Below are 14,425 nucleotides of genomic sequence, written 5' to 3' on the forward strand. Positions count from 1 at the left end.
CATTGGTAACCCTGTTATTGCCTGTAAGAGACAGCAAACCACAGGTGTTGGACTAAGGTCATAACTGCTGGGATAGTCACAGTAAATGGCAGGGAGGACTGCAAGTCTAAATTCTTGGTCTGTAGGGAGAGGGACAGGAGTTCCATCCAATAGCAAGGTGACAGCTGAAGGCCTTAGACTTAAAGGGGGAGCCCCTGAGCAGACCACGGATGGGGAAGATGTGCAGTTAACTCCAGAGGGCACACATGTGGCCCTGCGAGTAATTTTTGTTTTTACCGCTGCCTTGTGCCAGGCAGCATTACCATGAGCTTGCCCCTGAACCCCAAGCCCTTCCTGAACGGGCTGATGGGGAAGCTGGTGATGGTGAAGCTGAAGTGGGGGATGGACTACAAGGGCTACCTGGTGTCTGTCGACGGCTACATGAACATGCAGCTTGCAAACACAGAAGAATACATAGATGGTGCATTGTCAGGACACCTTGGTGAAGTTTTGATAAGATGTAACAATGTCCCGTATATCAGAGGAGTAGAAGAAGAAGATGATGATGAATAAGTTTGTATATTTCTGGAAAATAAAGATCAGTTTTTCACACACACACAAAAAAACCCTCCAGAATTGTAACACTGATGTCAGGTGATGTGAGAATCTTGACATAAAAAAAATCTACCCCTCCTGGTTGCAGAAACATGAACGCAAAGGCTCAAACCAAAAGGGAAATAAAAAGAACCCTCAACTTATCATTGGGCTTAAAAACTATGATTATTTTAAATGGTTGGGCTTTGCAACATCCTAAGGTTTGATAATAAAGATGTTATTACACTGAGATTGAAACGCTACCACACCAAAGTATCTGCAAACATTTAAGAAAACTCACTCAGGCTATTAACTGAAAGGATTTAATTTCTGGATTCTTCAAAAAGTTTCTCAAACTTCTTCTTTTCATGACAGTGAAGTCCCTCTAAATTGCACTGTATTACTAACTCCACAGAAGCAGCAAGGTGTAGAGGAAAGAAAATCCAAAAGGACAGCTGACAGTGCACACAACTTCTTGGCAATGAAGAGACAGTTGGCATGCCAGTGGCTTTAAGCACTTAACTAACTAGCAGTCTCTCTCTCTACTACAGATTACAAATCCAAAATACTCTGCCTGCCTGAGACTTTGTTTGCCACATTCTACATCAAATATACTTTCTATAGATACACTATGCAAAAAAAATCTGAGAGGGATAAGGTGCATCATTGTAAGAATGTGTGTTCAGACTCAAAATAGCATCTGCATGATCCGCCATGTAACTTTAGTAGTCAAAGCAAACGTCTAGGACTAAGACTTTGATGGCACTATCCAAGACTTCCCTCCCTCCCACCTATTCAGTTATGAATGCTTTAATCCAACGTGGTGCTTGAGCTGCTCCAAACTCAAATTCGCCCATGATGGTCTCCATCTCCCATGGATGTCAACATAAACAGAGAATACTAAGCAACTTACAAGATGAGACTGTCAGAGCGTGCACCACAAAATGAGGTATGCTCAACATAGAGAGTCCTATATGGGAAACCTAGAGTACTAGCAAAAACAAAGCCTGCAGTACCAGGATTGGTGTACATACCAGCGGCTGAAAGTAAGTGAGGACCAGATTCTCACCTGCAACTACCAGTAGGGTCTTGTTCAGTAGGAGAAAGCCACTGGCCTCTGAGCCTGAGCAAAGTGGGAACTCCACACCAGGTGCAGCTTTTCAACAGCAAGGTTTGGGCAGGCTATAGAACCACTTCCATTTGGCCCTCAAGACACTTTATGGAGTACTGTGAAGGGACAGCTCTGTCATCCTGTAGAACTTCCAACCAGATTCACTGAGGCACCCAATTGGCTCTGAGTGGAGATGAGTCTTGAAAGCTCCCAGCAAAGCCTATCTGCCTTGTGACTCCCAGCCAGATTCCTGCCACTACGGAAAATACATGGATAAAATGTTGGTTTTTCCTTGGGTGGGAGGATGAGTGTGAAGGCAGCTCCCCCTTCAATGTAAGATGATGCAGCTTGTGCCCTCCTCTGAAAGCTTCCTTACGAGTAAAAACCCTTTGGAAGGAGGTGCTTGTTTACAGCTCTTAGGAATGGCTGCCAGCCAGTTCATTGCTAGTCAGACTAGTGCAGCTGTTCTCATTCTGAGGTGGAGGTAAATTGGAGATGTCTAGGAGCAAAAAAAAGTAGAACCAATGCCAAAGTCCTTCACTCTCCATCTGCAGATTGATCACCTTTGTATTTTGAGGGTGAAAGACTGTTTTGAACTTCCAAGAGAAAAGATCAAAATGGACCCTACAATTGACAAGAGACTGGGGCTGATCTCAAACTACTCCGACTTTCTGATCTTGGACGTCTGAAATACAAAGGTGGATCAGTCCACACTAAGCAATGCCCCTGACCAAGAGAGTGTGACTTGTTTATTTTAGACTGGAGAGTGCGTGTCTCTAAAGAAATGGGGACACACGTGTGGAGGGAAAGCCCACATGCACCATTTATATACATTCACAATATATTGTGTGTTTTTCCCTTTAAACTCCAACTTCTTCCAAAACAAAAATCTTAAAATAAATGTTGTGAAATGAAAGAACTGCCAAAGCAAGTTAATTTGAAAACCTGAGAACCTTGACAGTATCCCTATAGCAAAGCAGAGTCATGTCAGCTCAGCTGGTTACAAAATTTCTGAATGGAATAGAATTCAAACCTCTTGAGGACTGTAACATTTTCATTGCTTTGTTTTAAGTACTAAAGTCTCAAACTAGAATTATTTTTTGCCACTCAAAACCATCACTTTCCCTGCACATCATCTCAGAACAATTATCATTTGTATTGACAATAGGTTTGGAAGAGGCATAGGCTGAGATAGGATAAGATTAGGCAAGCTTGTAGTACCTCTCCACTCTTCTCTCTGTCCACAGAAAATAACATTGCCTGCCTCTATGTCAGTAGCTTGGTGAAGCTCATGTTACACGAGCCAGGCCTGATGGAACTTATATTGTATTTCAGAAACCCATAACCCCACAAAGAAAGCTACATGAGCAAAGTTAGCTTAGATTTATACACCCAAAAAGAGTATCTACCTCATGTTCCAAGATCCTAACATAACTAAAAAATACTCCAGAGCTCAATGCACTGTACTCCTAACTAGCAACCCAGGGACAGTACAAACCTTAAGCATTCTTCCCAATTCTGTCCCACTTTCAAATCCCTGGGAAAGAAAGATTTGCTTTGCAGCATGCCCTTAAGGCATCAGACTTGGGCTAATTTGGACTGGCAGCCGCTTCATAGGTCTTCTCAACAAGACTTCAGTGTGAGCACCCTACTGATTTCAACTGTGGCTGTGTGGAGCTGGGAGGGAGGCAGACTCCCGACACAGGTATGTCCAAGGCTGGGTGACTCTTCCCACTTGCTCACAACTGCAGCTGCGGCCCATTCCCCGACTTCTGAGAGTGGGTTTGGAGGAAATAAGGCTCAGTGACCCTGATCAGCAGTTGTCCACATGGAGAAACTACTCGGACCCCTGTTTTTCCATTCTGGCAAAGGGAATCGAGGACAAAGTCAAAAAGCAACTTGGAGTCTGAGCCCAGGCCCCCTCTGGCATCTTCGCATCTGCCTTTGCTCAGGCCCCTGCAAATCACAAGGCTGGCCTGACTCAAGGGAAAAATAATTAGCTTAGAACTGTGTGTCATTAAGTTACCTCCCTGCAGGATTCAGACATGGGAAATGCTTTTTGATTATAGCCCCTCTGTACGTGCTTAATGGTAAGGAGTGTCTAATTCAGGGAAGATTAGCAGAGGAAGAAGTTTTAATTGCTGACTCTGAGGCCTAGATAAATATCCCAGCAAAGGCTCCGAAACATGTTTAACTTGCCTTGAAAGTGATAATGTCTGCAGCACACAGGGATTCATTGGATCACAAACCACCTGCAGGAGCCAAAATGCATTTAGAAAACGAAGCTGAGAGGCTCCAAGTTCCAGTTCTTGAGATAAAAATATCAAGTTCAAGGGCAGCATTTAGCTACAAGGAAGCTATTAGACTGTGAAGTTCTCGGCACTAATAAATGTAATGCCTCTGGGTGCTTTCATCACAGATTGAGCAGCACATGCTTATAAGAAGGTTGTATGGTCTTCAGTTTGATGCAAGCGAAGCACTGATGAGCAATTCCCATACAATGTTACCCTATGGCTTCGGCAGAGGCATGGCAAGTGGGGAGCTTGAGGCTTCCTGTCTGTAGCTAGACTCTTCTGCCATTCAGGCAGGCTACATGGGCCATTAGGAAGGGAAGAGGACTGGGGAGAGGCCAGAGCTCAGGTTATTATGGGGGTATGAGCAAGTAGATAAAGGTGTTTGGGACAAATACCTCTGTGAAGAACACTGAGGACTAGGACCCATGAAATTATTTATCCATAGTGTCCTAAGACTGTAAAATGTTACACTAAGGAACAAGATTATTCTTGTAGACTTTTTTCTATCACACCAAAAATACCAACCAAACCCTCAATCAGAAAATGTTTATCCTGTGAGCACCTAAAAGGGTTTTTAGGGGGGCAGTCAGCGTGTATGTATTACATGCTCATGTTTCACTTTTGTAGTCTGTTTTCAGACTCTCCCCCTAGGAGCTTAAAACCTAAGACAACACAATTGAGATAAAAGATGCAGCAGCAGATCCAGAGGGAAGTTTAATTTAAAAATAAAACAAAAACTAATAGAGAAACCCCAGCATTTTCCTCAGGTGGCTTAGCATTGAGCTTGGCATGTTCACTGTAACAAGTTAACCAAGTGCTCACCTACCACACCTATGTGAGTGAGGGATGGATAGATTAGATAGATGATACTGAGTTGTGGGTCTTGTGGAAGAAGCAAGTTTTGTGAAAGGATTTGAAAGAAGAGAACCTAGCTGCCTGGGATACAGTTATTTCTGATTACTTGCATTAGTTTTCTCTTTTACTAACAGTAAAGCCGATGACAAAAATGGACTTGTAGAGTTAGACAATGATATGGAACCTTGAGACTGGGTGAGTTTTCTTTAGCTGCTTTCCGCCTAGTAATTTATTACTCTTGCTCGCATTATTGGTTGCTGTCATCTCTCTATAAGAGGCAGCAGGCAAGATTCTCTGTTATAATTCTTTTCTGGGAGTCAGGCATCCCAGGGAATTTTTCTTCTTATTGTTCTAGTGAAAAGTAAGCAGAAAATCCAAGGAATTTACAGTTGGCAGTTATGCTCTAGATTTTTGATGGATCGGACTGTAATATATTAAAGCAACTGAAACAGACTAGAAATACTTTGAATACAGTAACTTTGTTTCATCTCCTTTGAACTGAGAACTGCAGGGACTACACTAAACAAACTGAAAGGTGATCTACTTTTATTGCAGTGTCTGTAAATACTGAATCCTCTGCAGAATGCTGTTTAACTTTTCATACTCGTACTCAGTGACTCTCATCTAGAACAATAATACACAAGGGGGACTCTGAGGATGTGCCACCTTCTCAGAAGTGATTGTCCTGGGAAACAAATAGGAGCTAAGAAATTACTCATCTGCTGGTAAGGAAGAAGGTGCAGCAATGAGATGCAAAATGGCCATTTTAGGGCTTCTGTTGTTTGTGTGCTGTTTCCCTCCCCTTCTCCCCCCCATTTAAAGGGCCAGCAGCCAAAGGAATATGCTGGGAAGGGCTCCTATGAGAGTGTGAATCCACACTGGTGAGTCTGGGGACAGAGGGAAGTTGCAACAAGCCAATCACAGAGAAGGAAATTATCTAGTTTTTGTAAAGTCATCATCATGGTGTATCAGCACCAAGGAAAACTGCTTAAAATAATAAAAAAAAATAACTATATACAACACCTAGATGAACATGTGACGGCTAAATCATGCCTCTCCAACTTCTTTGCACGTGCAATAAGAGAACAGAAAAAGGCAAACCAGATGCTTCCTGCATGTAATAATTTCCACCATCACATCCAACACTATTATTTTTCCTTTTGGTCTAGTAACAGAGTATCTCTGTCACAAAGGCATGCTGTGATTTGGGGCACAGGCTCTTACTACACTGATACCAATGGGTCCTCTGCTTGAAATGCAGAGTGTGAAGTCTATTTCATTCAGAAGTGCATTAGTAACACTTAACTGTGAAGCTGACTATGCCCAGAGAGCCCAGAAAGTTGTGAACATGACCATAATTTGTTTCGACACTGTAATTTATGGGCATCAAATACTGAGAAAATATTAAGATAATGTAACGGCAGGTAAAAATGATCTCCCCTTTATCGCTATTTCCATGACAAAACAGGAAATAACAGGTCAGTGCAAAATGGAAGTAAATTTAGGTCTGAAACAAAGGATGTTCGCTGAGGGATGGTCAATACTCGTAATGGAAGGAAAATAATAAGGTACCTGGAAAACTGAAGGAAGCTAGCTAAAAAGCACACCATGGCAAAGAATGAAAAACCTTGTTAAAATAAAAAGGTGGAGTGACACTCAGTAATCTTTCCCTCAACTAATATAAAGCTCTTTCAAAGAGGATGAATGGGTTACATTGGCTGAGTGGGTTCAGACAATATTACTAGTATATTAAAAACGCAAACTTCTTTGAGTGTGATTGGGAAAATAAGCTGTGTGCAAGGAGATTGCAATGATTGCACAGTTCAGTAATTGATACAAAAGATGGAGTGAGAGAGAGTCCTGTGGAGGAAGAACACAGCTTGATTTTCTTAGATGCTGGAGATTGGAGAAGGAAATGCAGTAATTGCATAGTTAGACCAGAACTCCCTTTTTAAAGGTAGGTGTGGAGCCAACTAAGACCTCACAATGACATAGGATCAGAATAAAATCTATAAAAATAAACTAGATAACCTTTTAAAAAGCTGTCCCTCCCCCCAGTTCAGTTTCACAGACCATGTACATTTAGTAAATTAATGGTACTACCTTAAAATGAGAATTTCACAAGTAGGCACCATCACTCACTACTAGCCCCATTTAGTTTTGGGGATTCCATATTAAAAGGATCAATGCTGATCGCCCTGAAGTCAATGGAAGCCATATTGGGCCCTAAATTACAAACTTAGGGGCATATATATGGCCTTCACTCTGCCCATGGAAAGTCCAGTGGTGTCAATAGGAGTTATGCTGATGAATCAAGATGCTAGTTAAGGTCTTCGATGTGTCGGGAAGCTGCTTATGCGGCCTCAATCAGCTGCGCAAGAGTCAAACTCTTATTTGTCATAATGTTTCTACATTTCCGTTACGCACGTATGTAAATTTAAGGACCTGATCCTGCAAACATTTTCAGTACATGAGTGGTCCCATAGTGGGACTAGGGCTTATTTCTGTATGAAAGTTATACAAAATTATCACAAAACATTTCAGTTAATGTATATTCACACTGTGTATACAAATTAAGTAAGATGTAGGTTGCAATATGTGCTGCTGGGATAATATTTAAGGGGTGTAATAATTTAGGCACTTTTTGGAGGAGTGAGCAAATGACTGAGCACAGTGGGGATTCAGTAAGCAGGATTTAATGAAGAGACATTTAGGTGTATAGGTAGGGCCCTACCAAATTCACGGCCATGAAAAATGCATCATGGACTGTGAAATCTGGTCTCCTCCCGTGAGATCTGGTCTTTTGTGTGCTTTTATCTTATACTATACAGATTTCATGGAGAAGACCAGCATTTCTCAAATTGGGGGTCTTGACCCAAAAGGGAGTTGGAAGGGGGTTGGAAGGTTATTTTAGGGGGGTCACAGTATTGCCACCCTTAATTTTGTGCTGCCTTCAGAGCTGGGCGGCCAGAGCAGCAGCTGTTGGCTGGGCCCCAGCTCTGAAGGCAGTGCCCTACCAGCAGCAGTGCAGAAGTAAGCAGTACCACACCATGCCACCCTTACCTTTGCGCTGCTGCCTTCAGAGCTGGGTGGCCAGAGAGTGGCGGCTGATGACTGAGGGGCCAATTCTGCAGGCAGTAACACAGAAGTAAGGGTAGCAGCACCGCAACATCCCTTACTATAACCTTGTGGACAACCCCCCACCCCCAATGCCTTTTTGGGTCAGGACCCGTACAATTACAATACCATAAAACTTTAGATTTAAATAGCTGAAATCAGGAAATTTATGATTTTTTAAATCCTCTGACCGTGATATTGACCAAAATGGATGGTAGGGCCCTAAGTATAGGCCAGGAAAAAGAAACTAATCTTGTCATCTTCCTTTGGCCAGTCCTGGAACCTTAAAGACAAACCTCTAGCATGACCACATGGAAGGGGGCCAACTGTGATGGACACAAGTGAGTGTGCCCATGCACTAACATCACATGGGGGTAGGCACTTCAGGACTGAACAGCTGACAGTTAATAGGAAGCTGGTCATACGAAGAATCTTACAGTTCTGGGTATCTTGTTACAGGTTTAACACCAAGTAGAAAGACAGGGGAATTAGTCGTCAGCTCAATAGGAGAGTTTAGGAAATGGAAGAAAAGGCAATTTATAAAAGTGTTCATAGATATTTGGCAAAAGCATATAGGCACTTACCTGGAGCTCCCATACCATTCCCATGATGTGAATCAATTAGCTGGATTTCCTCCCTGTTGTCATTATTTTCAGATAATTAGCTTCAGCAAGCACAGATGAGCCTGACTCTGAATCAGGCTACGATGAGCAGCAGCTGTCAGATGTATCTGTGGTTCATAGAGCAAATCACTCATCTCTCTGGATGAAAGCAGTAAATATACAAGATATTTTATTAAATGGTCATTTTGTTTAGAAAATGTAATGGCTATTTGCTCTAAAGCTTTCTAAAGAGTTTTGATAGCTGGGTATAAATAAATGTAATTTAGATGCACTCACAATTCTATCTCTAACATCTGAGTGTTTGAGCACCTTAGTAGTGCCTCGGTTAGATCCTAATTTCCAGCAACCATTTCCAGTGCTATTCCCAGAGTCTGCGAGAGGAAAGGAAGAATGGGAATGTTGAGAGAAGTCTTCCCGACCCACACTTTTTAAAAGATCACATAATTAGGTATTTAAGAATAACTGTGTTTGTGGGTGACCGCAAATATGGCACCATAATTTTAGCTCCAATGAAAACAAAGTCATTTTTATCTCTTGGAAAAAGGCAAAGTTATTGGGGAAAGAAACTCAGATACTGAAAACTATTAACAAAGAAGGATCAGAGACACATGAAGCTACAGTATGTTTAAGTACTAATGCCAATACTGCCTGAGAAATCTGAGCTCCACTTGTAGTTAGTTCTGCGACTCCTAGTAGCAAATATCACCAATGACTGGAGATGGAGCACTAGATTGGGCAGGGCTCAGTGAATTCTTTCCCTGATGTCTGGCTGGTAGGTCTCACGGAGATGCTCAGGGTCTAACTGATTGCCTTATTTGAGGTCAGGAAGGAATCCCTCCCCCAGGTCAGATTGGCAGAGACCCTGGAGTTTTGTGGCCTTCCCCTACAGCACAGGGCACGGGTTGTTTTCTAGTTTGAACAAGAGTAAATGCTGGAATCTTTAACTCATGATTTGAGGATGTCGGTCACTCAGCCAGAGGTTAGGGGTCTATTACAGAAGTGGGGTGAGGTTCTGTGGCCTGTGATGTGCAGGAGGTCAGACTAGATGATCATGATGGTCCCTTCTGGGCTTACAGTTTATGGGTCTATAAATTGACACCTTTCCCTGATTATTCTTCTATTTTTTGTAGCTAGAGGCAGTAATCAGAATCTTCTAGTTTAAACTGCATTTCCAATTCTAATTTCTTCTCTATGGATATTACTCTTAGTAGACAAATGCAAGAGCTTCAGTATAAAAATCCTGATTGGCACTGGGACTCCAAAAGAGACGTCTGAGTTACTATGCCACTTTCTTCTTTTTAAAATATATTGATCCCCTTTCAAACTACAGCACGTAAGTAGACTGTGGCAATGGTAATTGACGGACTTGATTACCATCTTGCTGAGAACATCAATATTAAGGTAGAAATCTCACTATAAATGTAAACACACACACAACTTGTTCTTAGATATGTTTTAATGTCAGTCAGAATTCACAGTATGAAGAAGATGCAAAGTGTCCTGTAGGCAGTCTTTGAAATATGAAAAACCTGAAAGATTCCTCCCCTGCAACTATATAACAGTAATCTCTGGTGCATTAAAACAAGTGCATTTTAGAAGGTGATTCTGAAAGATGTGCTATTTTCAACACCATTCAGCCTGTGTGAAACACAGAAATAACCAATAAACACTTTAAAGTGGCAAATTGCAGTGAAGATTCTTTTGTAACTCACCAAAAAAACTGAAGAATTGAGTTTAAATGACATGATAGCTTTAACAAAACTAACCCAAGGAATCTGCTGCTGTTCATCCTGTTCTTGCATAAGTGTACAATTAAGGCCTGATCTAAAGATCCCTGAAGTCATTAGGAGCCTTCTACAGACATCAACAGGTTTTCAATCTTGCCTTTAGACATGCTATCCAACTAACTTTAATATTTTTATTTCTTTAGATCCAGCCACTATGACAAGTTTTCCTCTTTCACATGGAAAGAGTCGGTCTTTCTTGGTGTGCTGATAGCTGAAAAACTCACTGCAGATTTGCCTTGCAGGCATGTCAACTGATATCTCTACCAATGGAACCAATGAGAAGAGCCCCTTTTTATACTGAGCTGCAGTGGAATCTTCCAATATTTAAACATTTCCAGTGTCATAAATGGATTAAAAAGAAAAAAGGGGACAAAAGCATGTGAAATGCAGGCAGTCACAAAGCAGTTTCTTGTAAGCTGCAACAGACTTCTACAGAAGTGACACAAATTCACACTATACTGTCAATAGAAGACTTGCATCAGAACTCAGTATCTAAGGAAACTTCTTGTTTCTCCTACAATTAAATTATCAAAATGCTAATCTGAAAATCCCTTAGTTACCACAATAAAGCAAGGTAATTGACAAGATTAGTCATTTGTTTTGTTACTAGTTCTATATTTATGGCACAACCCACTATTTTCTGAAGTCCTTGAAATACATTATTCCAGTAAACGTACCATAAATGAGCATCCATGATTAAGGGCAAATCTTCACACTAGGCCAAAGCAAATTGTTCAGAAACTTCTGAACAACTTGGTTCATTATTTGAGCCAGAAAGTTAAGAGCTGTTCCATGACTGCAGTTGAGTGTTGTGAAGCATGACAACAAAATCAGAGCGCCCTTCAACCAAATATCAAATGCCTGAAGTGCTTTATTGCCAATTAAACCCAATAAAAATAGAGCTGAACAAAACTTTTAGACAAACTTTTTCAGTGAAAAATGCAGCTTTAGGGTTGAAAAACATTTTATGAATTTATTAATTTCACAGAATGGTCTTGGGTGGAATATCCTAAAAAATAAAAATCTGAAAAAAAAATCAAAATGTTTGGTTTAGACTTCCAAAATGTTTAGATTTTTTAAATTTGAAAACTATTTTTCATTTTGAAATTTCCTTTAGTTATATTTAAAGAATTAACCATTAAAAAGCTCAAACAAAACAATTCACACAAACAGCTGAGTGCAACTACCTTCATGTTCACTATGGAGATGCAGCTGAAAAAAACAAAAAACAACCCAGGGCCAAGCACATCAAATGCTCCTTCCTGAGCAGAGCCCAGACCAATAGGACACATCCTGTTAGCATTTTGGCCATCCCTGTTGCACTACTAAGATTGCTTTCCTAAAGCTCTAGACTATTGACTCACCAGACAATTTAGTTTCCTAATTTTACTTGATACTAAACACTCCCTACCTGCATTAGGTGAGGTGAGACCATGTCTTCCCCCTTCCCTGCCCCCCGTGTTTAGCTTTAAATATCTGCAGTAATTTAAAGAACAGTTCAAGTAAGTTCCAGTAGACAAAACCACATGTGTATTTGCAAATAATGCCCATGACTAAGAGAATCTGTTGCAGGAAGAACAAAGTCTGGACAACATGAGGATAATGTCCTTCTTGTTCTATCTTAGGTGTTGTGATGGAGATGACAAGATTTAAAGGGCCAAATTCTGGTCTGTTACACCAGCTAACAATGGCATAGGGCCCAGCAGAACTTGGTTCAATATATTCTCTGCATTTCTCAAAGTGGAGAAAATCAAAAAGGACTTGTTTTCTCAATTGGATGAATAAAAAAAACAACCCCTTTTAACAGAATGTTGAATTAAATATGGTCCTTAAGGCACTGTTTGCAACACTTATGGAGGAAGATGTGTGAAAATGATGTTACATTATATTAAATACAGGGTAGGGAAATTTTAATTGATTGGGAATTTACACAGGAAATTATCTCCATTTTCTCCCCTCACAGGGCTTCTTCTATCATTCCACTTGACCTCACGTTCTCTCCCAGGACGGATTACGTTAAGACTGGATCCCCAATGCCGTGGTCAGGATTGCAAGTGAAGGAGATGGTAATGGCATAACGAGTGCCCCAGCGAACCTTTTCCACTCGATGAAGGTTCTCCGACCCAGAGGTGAAAAAGGAAACCCGGCCTATAAGAGACAAAAGTAGAAGATTGGTGAGAAGGGCCTATTCCACACTATTGACTAGTGGCTCTCTGTGTGGTGTTGCTATGTCTTGGCCCATCTGCTATTTCTTTAGGCTTAACTGCTCTCTAGCTAACTGAAAACTCAGGACTTTATCACCAGGAAGACAAATGATATTACAACTGTGGGCTACACTGAGACAGCTTACTAAAGCTGATTAAAAGGTGCATCAATCCTTTGTGCTAAAATGATGAAGACACAGGGTTCAGCTGGGCCTTAGAGCTTGATAAAGAATGGGTAGAGGTCAGGGAAAGTATGAATCCCCTTCTAATTTGCCCTGATAAAGATATAGCACTTGTGTACTGAACTGCCAGGAATGGGACTTGGGTTTGATTTTTCACGCTGGTCTCTAATTCTATGGACCAAAGGAGCAGGGAGTGCAGCAAAGGTTGCAAAAAGTCCTCCAAAGAAGAAAGAAAAATTATTTCCCCACTCAACTGAAAACCCTCTAGATAACTTAGGAACAGCATGGACTGACTCATGCCAGAGTCCCATCCACTGACATGTCTCATGGGTGGGGTAGCCTCAGGACTATGTACAGGTTGCAGAGAACATCACCCTTTTCTCCCCGTAAAAACAGATCCAGAGTTTCATACCTCACTATGAACATGATTTAGTATGGCCCTTACACAAGAGTCCATGGGGAGGAAGGGGGAAAAGCATGAGCAACCCCCTTTGGAAAACTGCTTGGCTTATCAGGGCCAGACAGTATTACAGTGTCTGCATCTTTGGGGCAAATTGGGATTGTTCCACAGGGTACCCTAAAGGGGATAGTGTGTGTATGTCATGGCTCCATCCCTCAAGCACAGGCCAGCAGAACTGACCTGCTACACATGGTGGGGATAAGTAAGCTGCACTCCACAAAATGGGGTAAGTAACTGCCTCCCTGAGGCAGTTTATCTCTCATTGCTCCACTAGGGCAGGTGGCTCCATATTTCCCACTATGGGCTGCACCTAATTGCAAGAACCTAGCTCTAATTTGTTGGGTGTTTTTACAAGGACTAAAGTCCCATAACTATAAAAGATAGTGAAAAGCAGAAGTTTTTAGCTTGATTCTTTTTCTCACTGCTAATTATCCAGGTTCTCAAATGCTATCACTGGCTTGCAACAGAGGCTCTTAAAAAAGCCAGTAACTTACCAAAATTTCTCACTATCAATCACCACAAATCCATCTCACAAGGTAATTTTCCAACCTGGAAAAAGCCAGAGTGGATTTTATAAGCAGCTGTGAAAGGGCACAGGCCATTGTTCAGGTATTTGCAATCTCTTTGTGCACTGTCAGAACATTCATTTTTCAGATAGATCAGAAAGTTCTATATCACAATGCAGTTCCAGTTGCTCTTTCCTTAGAAAGAGAGCAATTCCACAAATGAATGGGTTTGGCAGTTGCTTCATGACTACCAAATGGCTCTAGTCCTGTAATTAAGTGCTTTACCACCTATGACTTTTCCAGTAGGAGCATTCCAGAGGGTTTCAGCGTGTTTTTTAAAGTGCCATAGACTTAGTATGGCCATTCATGCATTCCCAGAATACCGGACATTCTGGTACTTCCAGGAATGGCATGGGCTCACCCACACTGCTGTGACCTCGCACGTAGGATGCGTATGAGGTCACGCTGCATCCAGATCACCATTTTGAAGAGTGTGCTGGCCTGCCCACATGACCTCTCACACTGAGGGGCAGAGAGGCACACTTTTCAAAGTGGCATGTCCGTTTTTGTCTTGGTACTGGTTGGAGGACAAACCACACAAAAAGAGGACTGTCCAGTTTAAAATCAAACGAATGACCTGCCTACACAGACTTAGAGTGCTATCAAAATAACTAGGTAACATTTAAGGCAAAATGCTCAAAATGAAGCATCAA

The 14,425-nt window shown here is 41.5% G+C and overlaps 1 protein-coding gene and 1 pseudogene across 2 annotated transcripts in view; one reads left to right on the forward strand and one right to left on the reverse strand.

Moving 5' to 3' along the window:
- The first annotated feature begins 252 nt into the window (after window positions 1-252).
- On the forward strand, window positions 253-552 carry LOC144274776 (small nuclear ribonucleoprotein F pseudogene; annotated as a pseudogene).
- Window positions 553-10,011: 9,459 nt separating this feature from the next.
- The window catches only part of OGFOD3 (2-oxoglutarate and iron dependent oxygenase domain containing 3), a 94,753-nt gene continuing 90,339 nt past the window's right edge, over window positions 10,012-14,425 (reverse strand). The window contains exon 9 of one of the 2 annotated variants that reach the window (XM_077833119.1): window positions 10,012-12,508. In XM_077833119.1, coding sequence (XP_077689245.1) covers window positions 12,372-12,508 — 137 coding nt within the window. In that variant the 3' untranslated portion in view covers window positions 10,012-12,371. Of the gene's footprint in view, window positions 12,509-13,699; window positions 13,756-14,425 lie in introns of those variants that run through there. The other variant, XM_077833120.1, reaches the window with a different exon arrangement.

The sequence above is a fragment of the Eretmochelys imbricata genome, chromosome 14 (assembly GCF_965152235.1).
Source record: "Eretmochelys imbricata isolate rEreImb1 chromosome 14, rEreImb1.hap1, whole genome shotgun sequence".
Lineage (NCBI taxonomy): Eukaryota > Metazoa > Chordata > Testudines > Cheloniidae > Eretmochelys > Eretmochelys imbricata.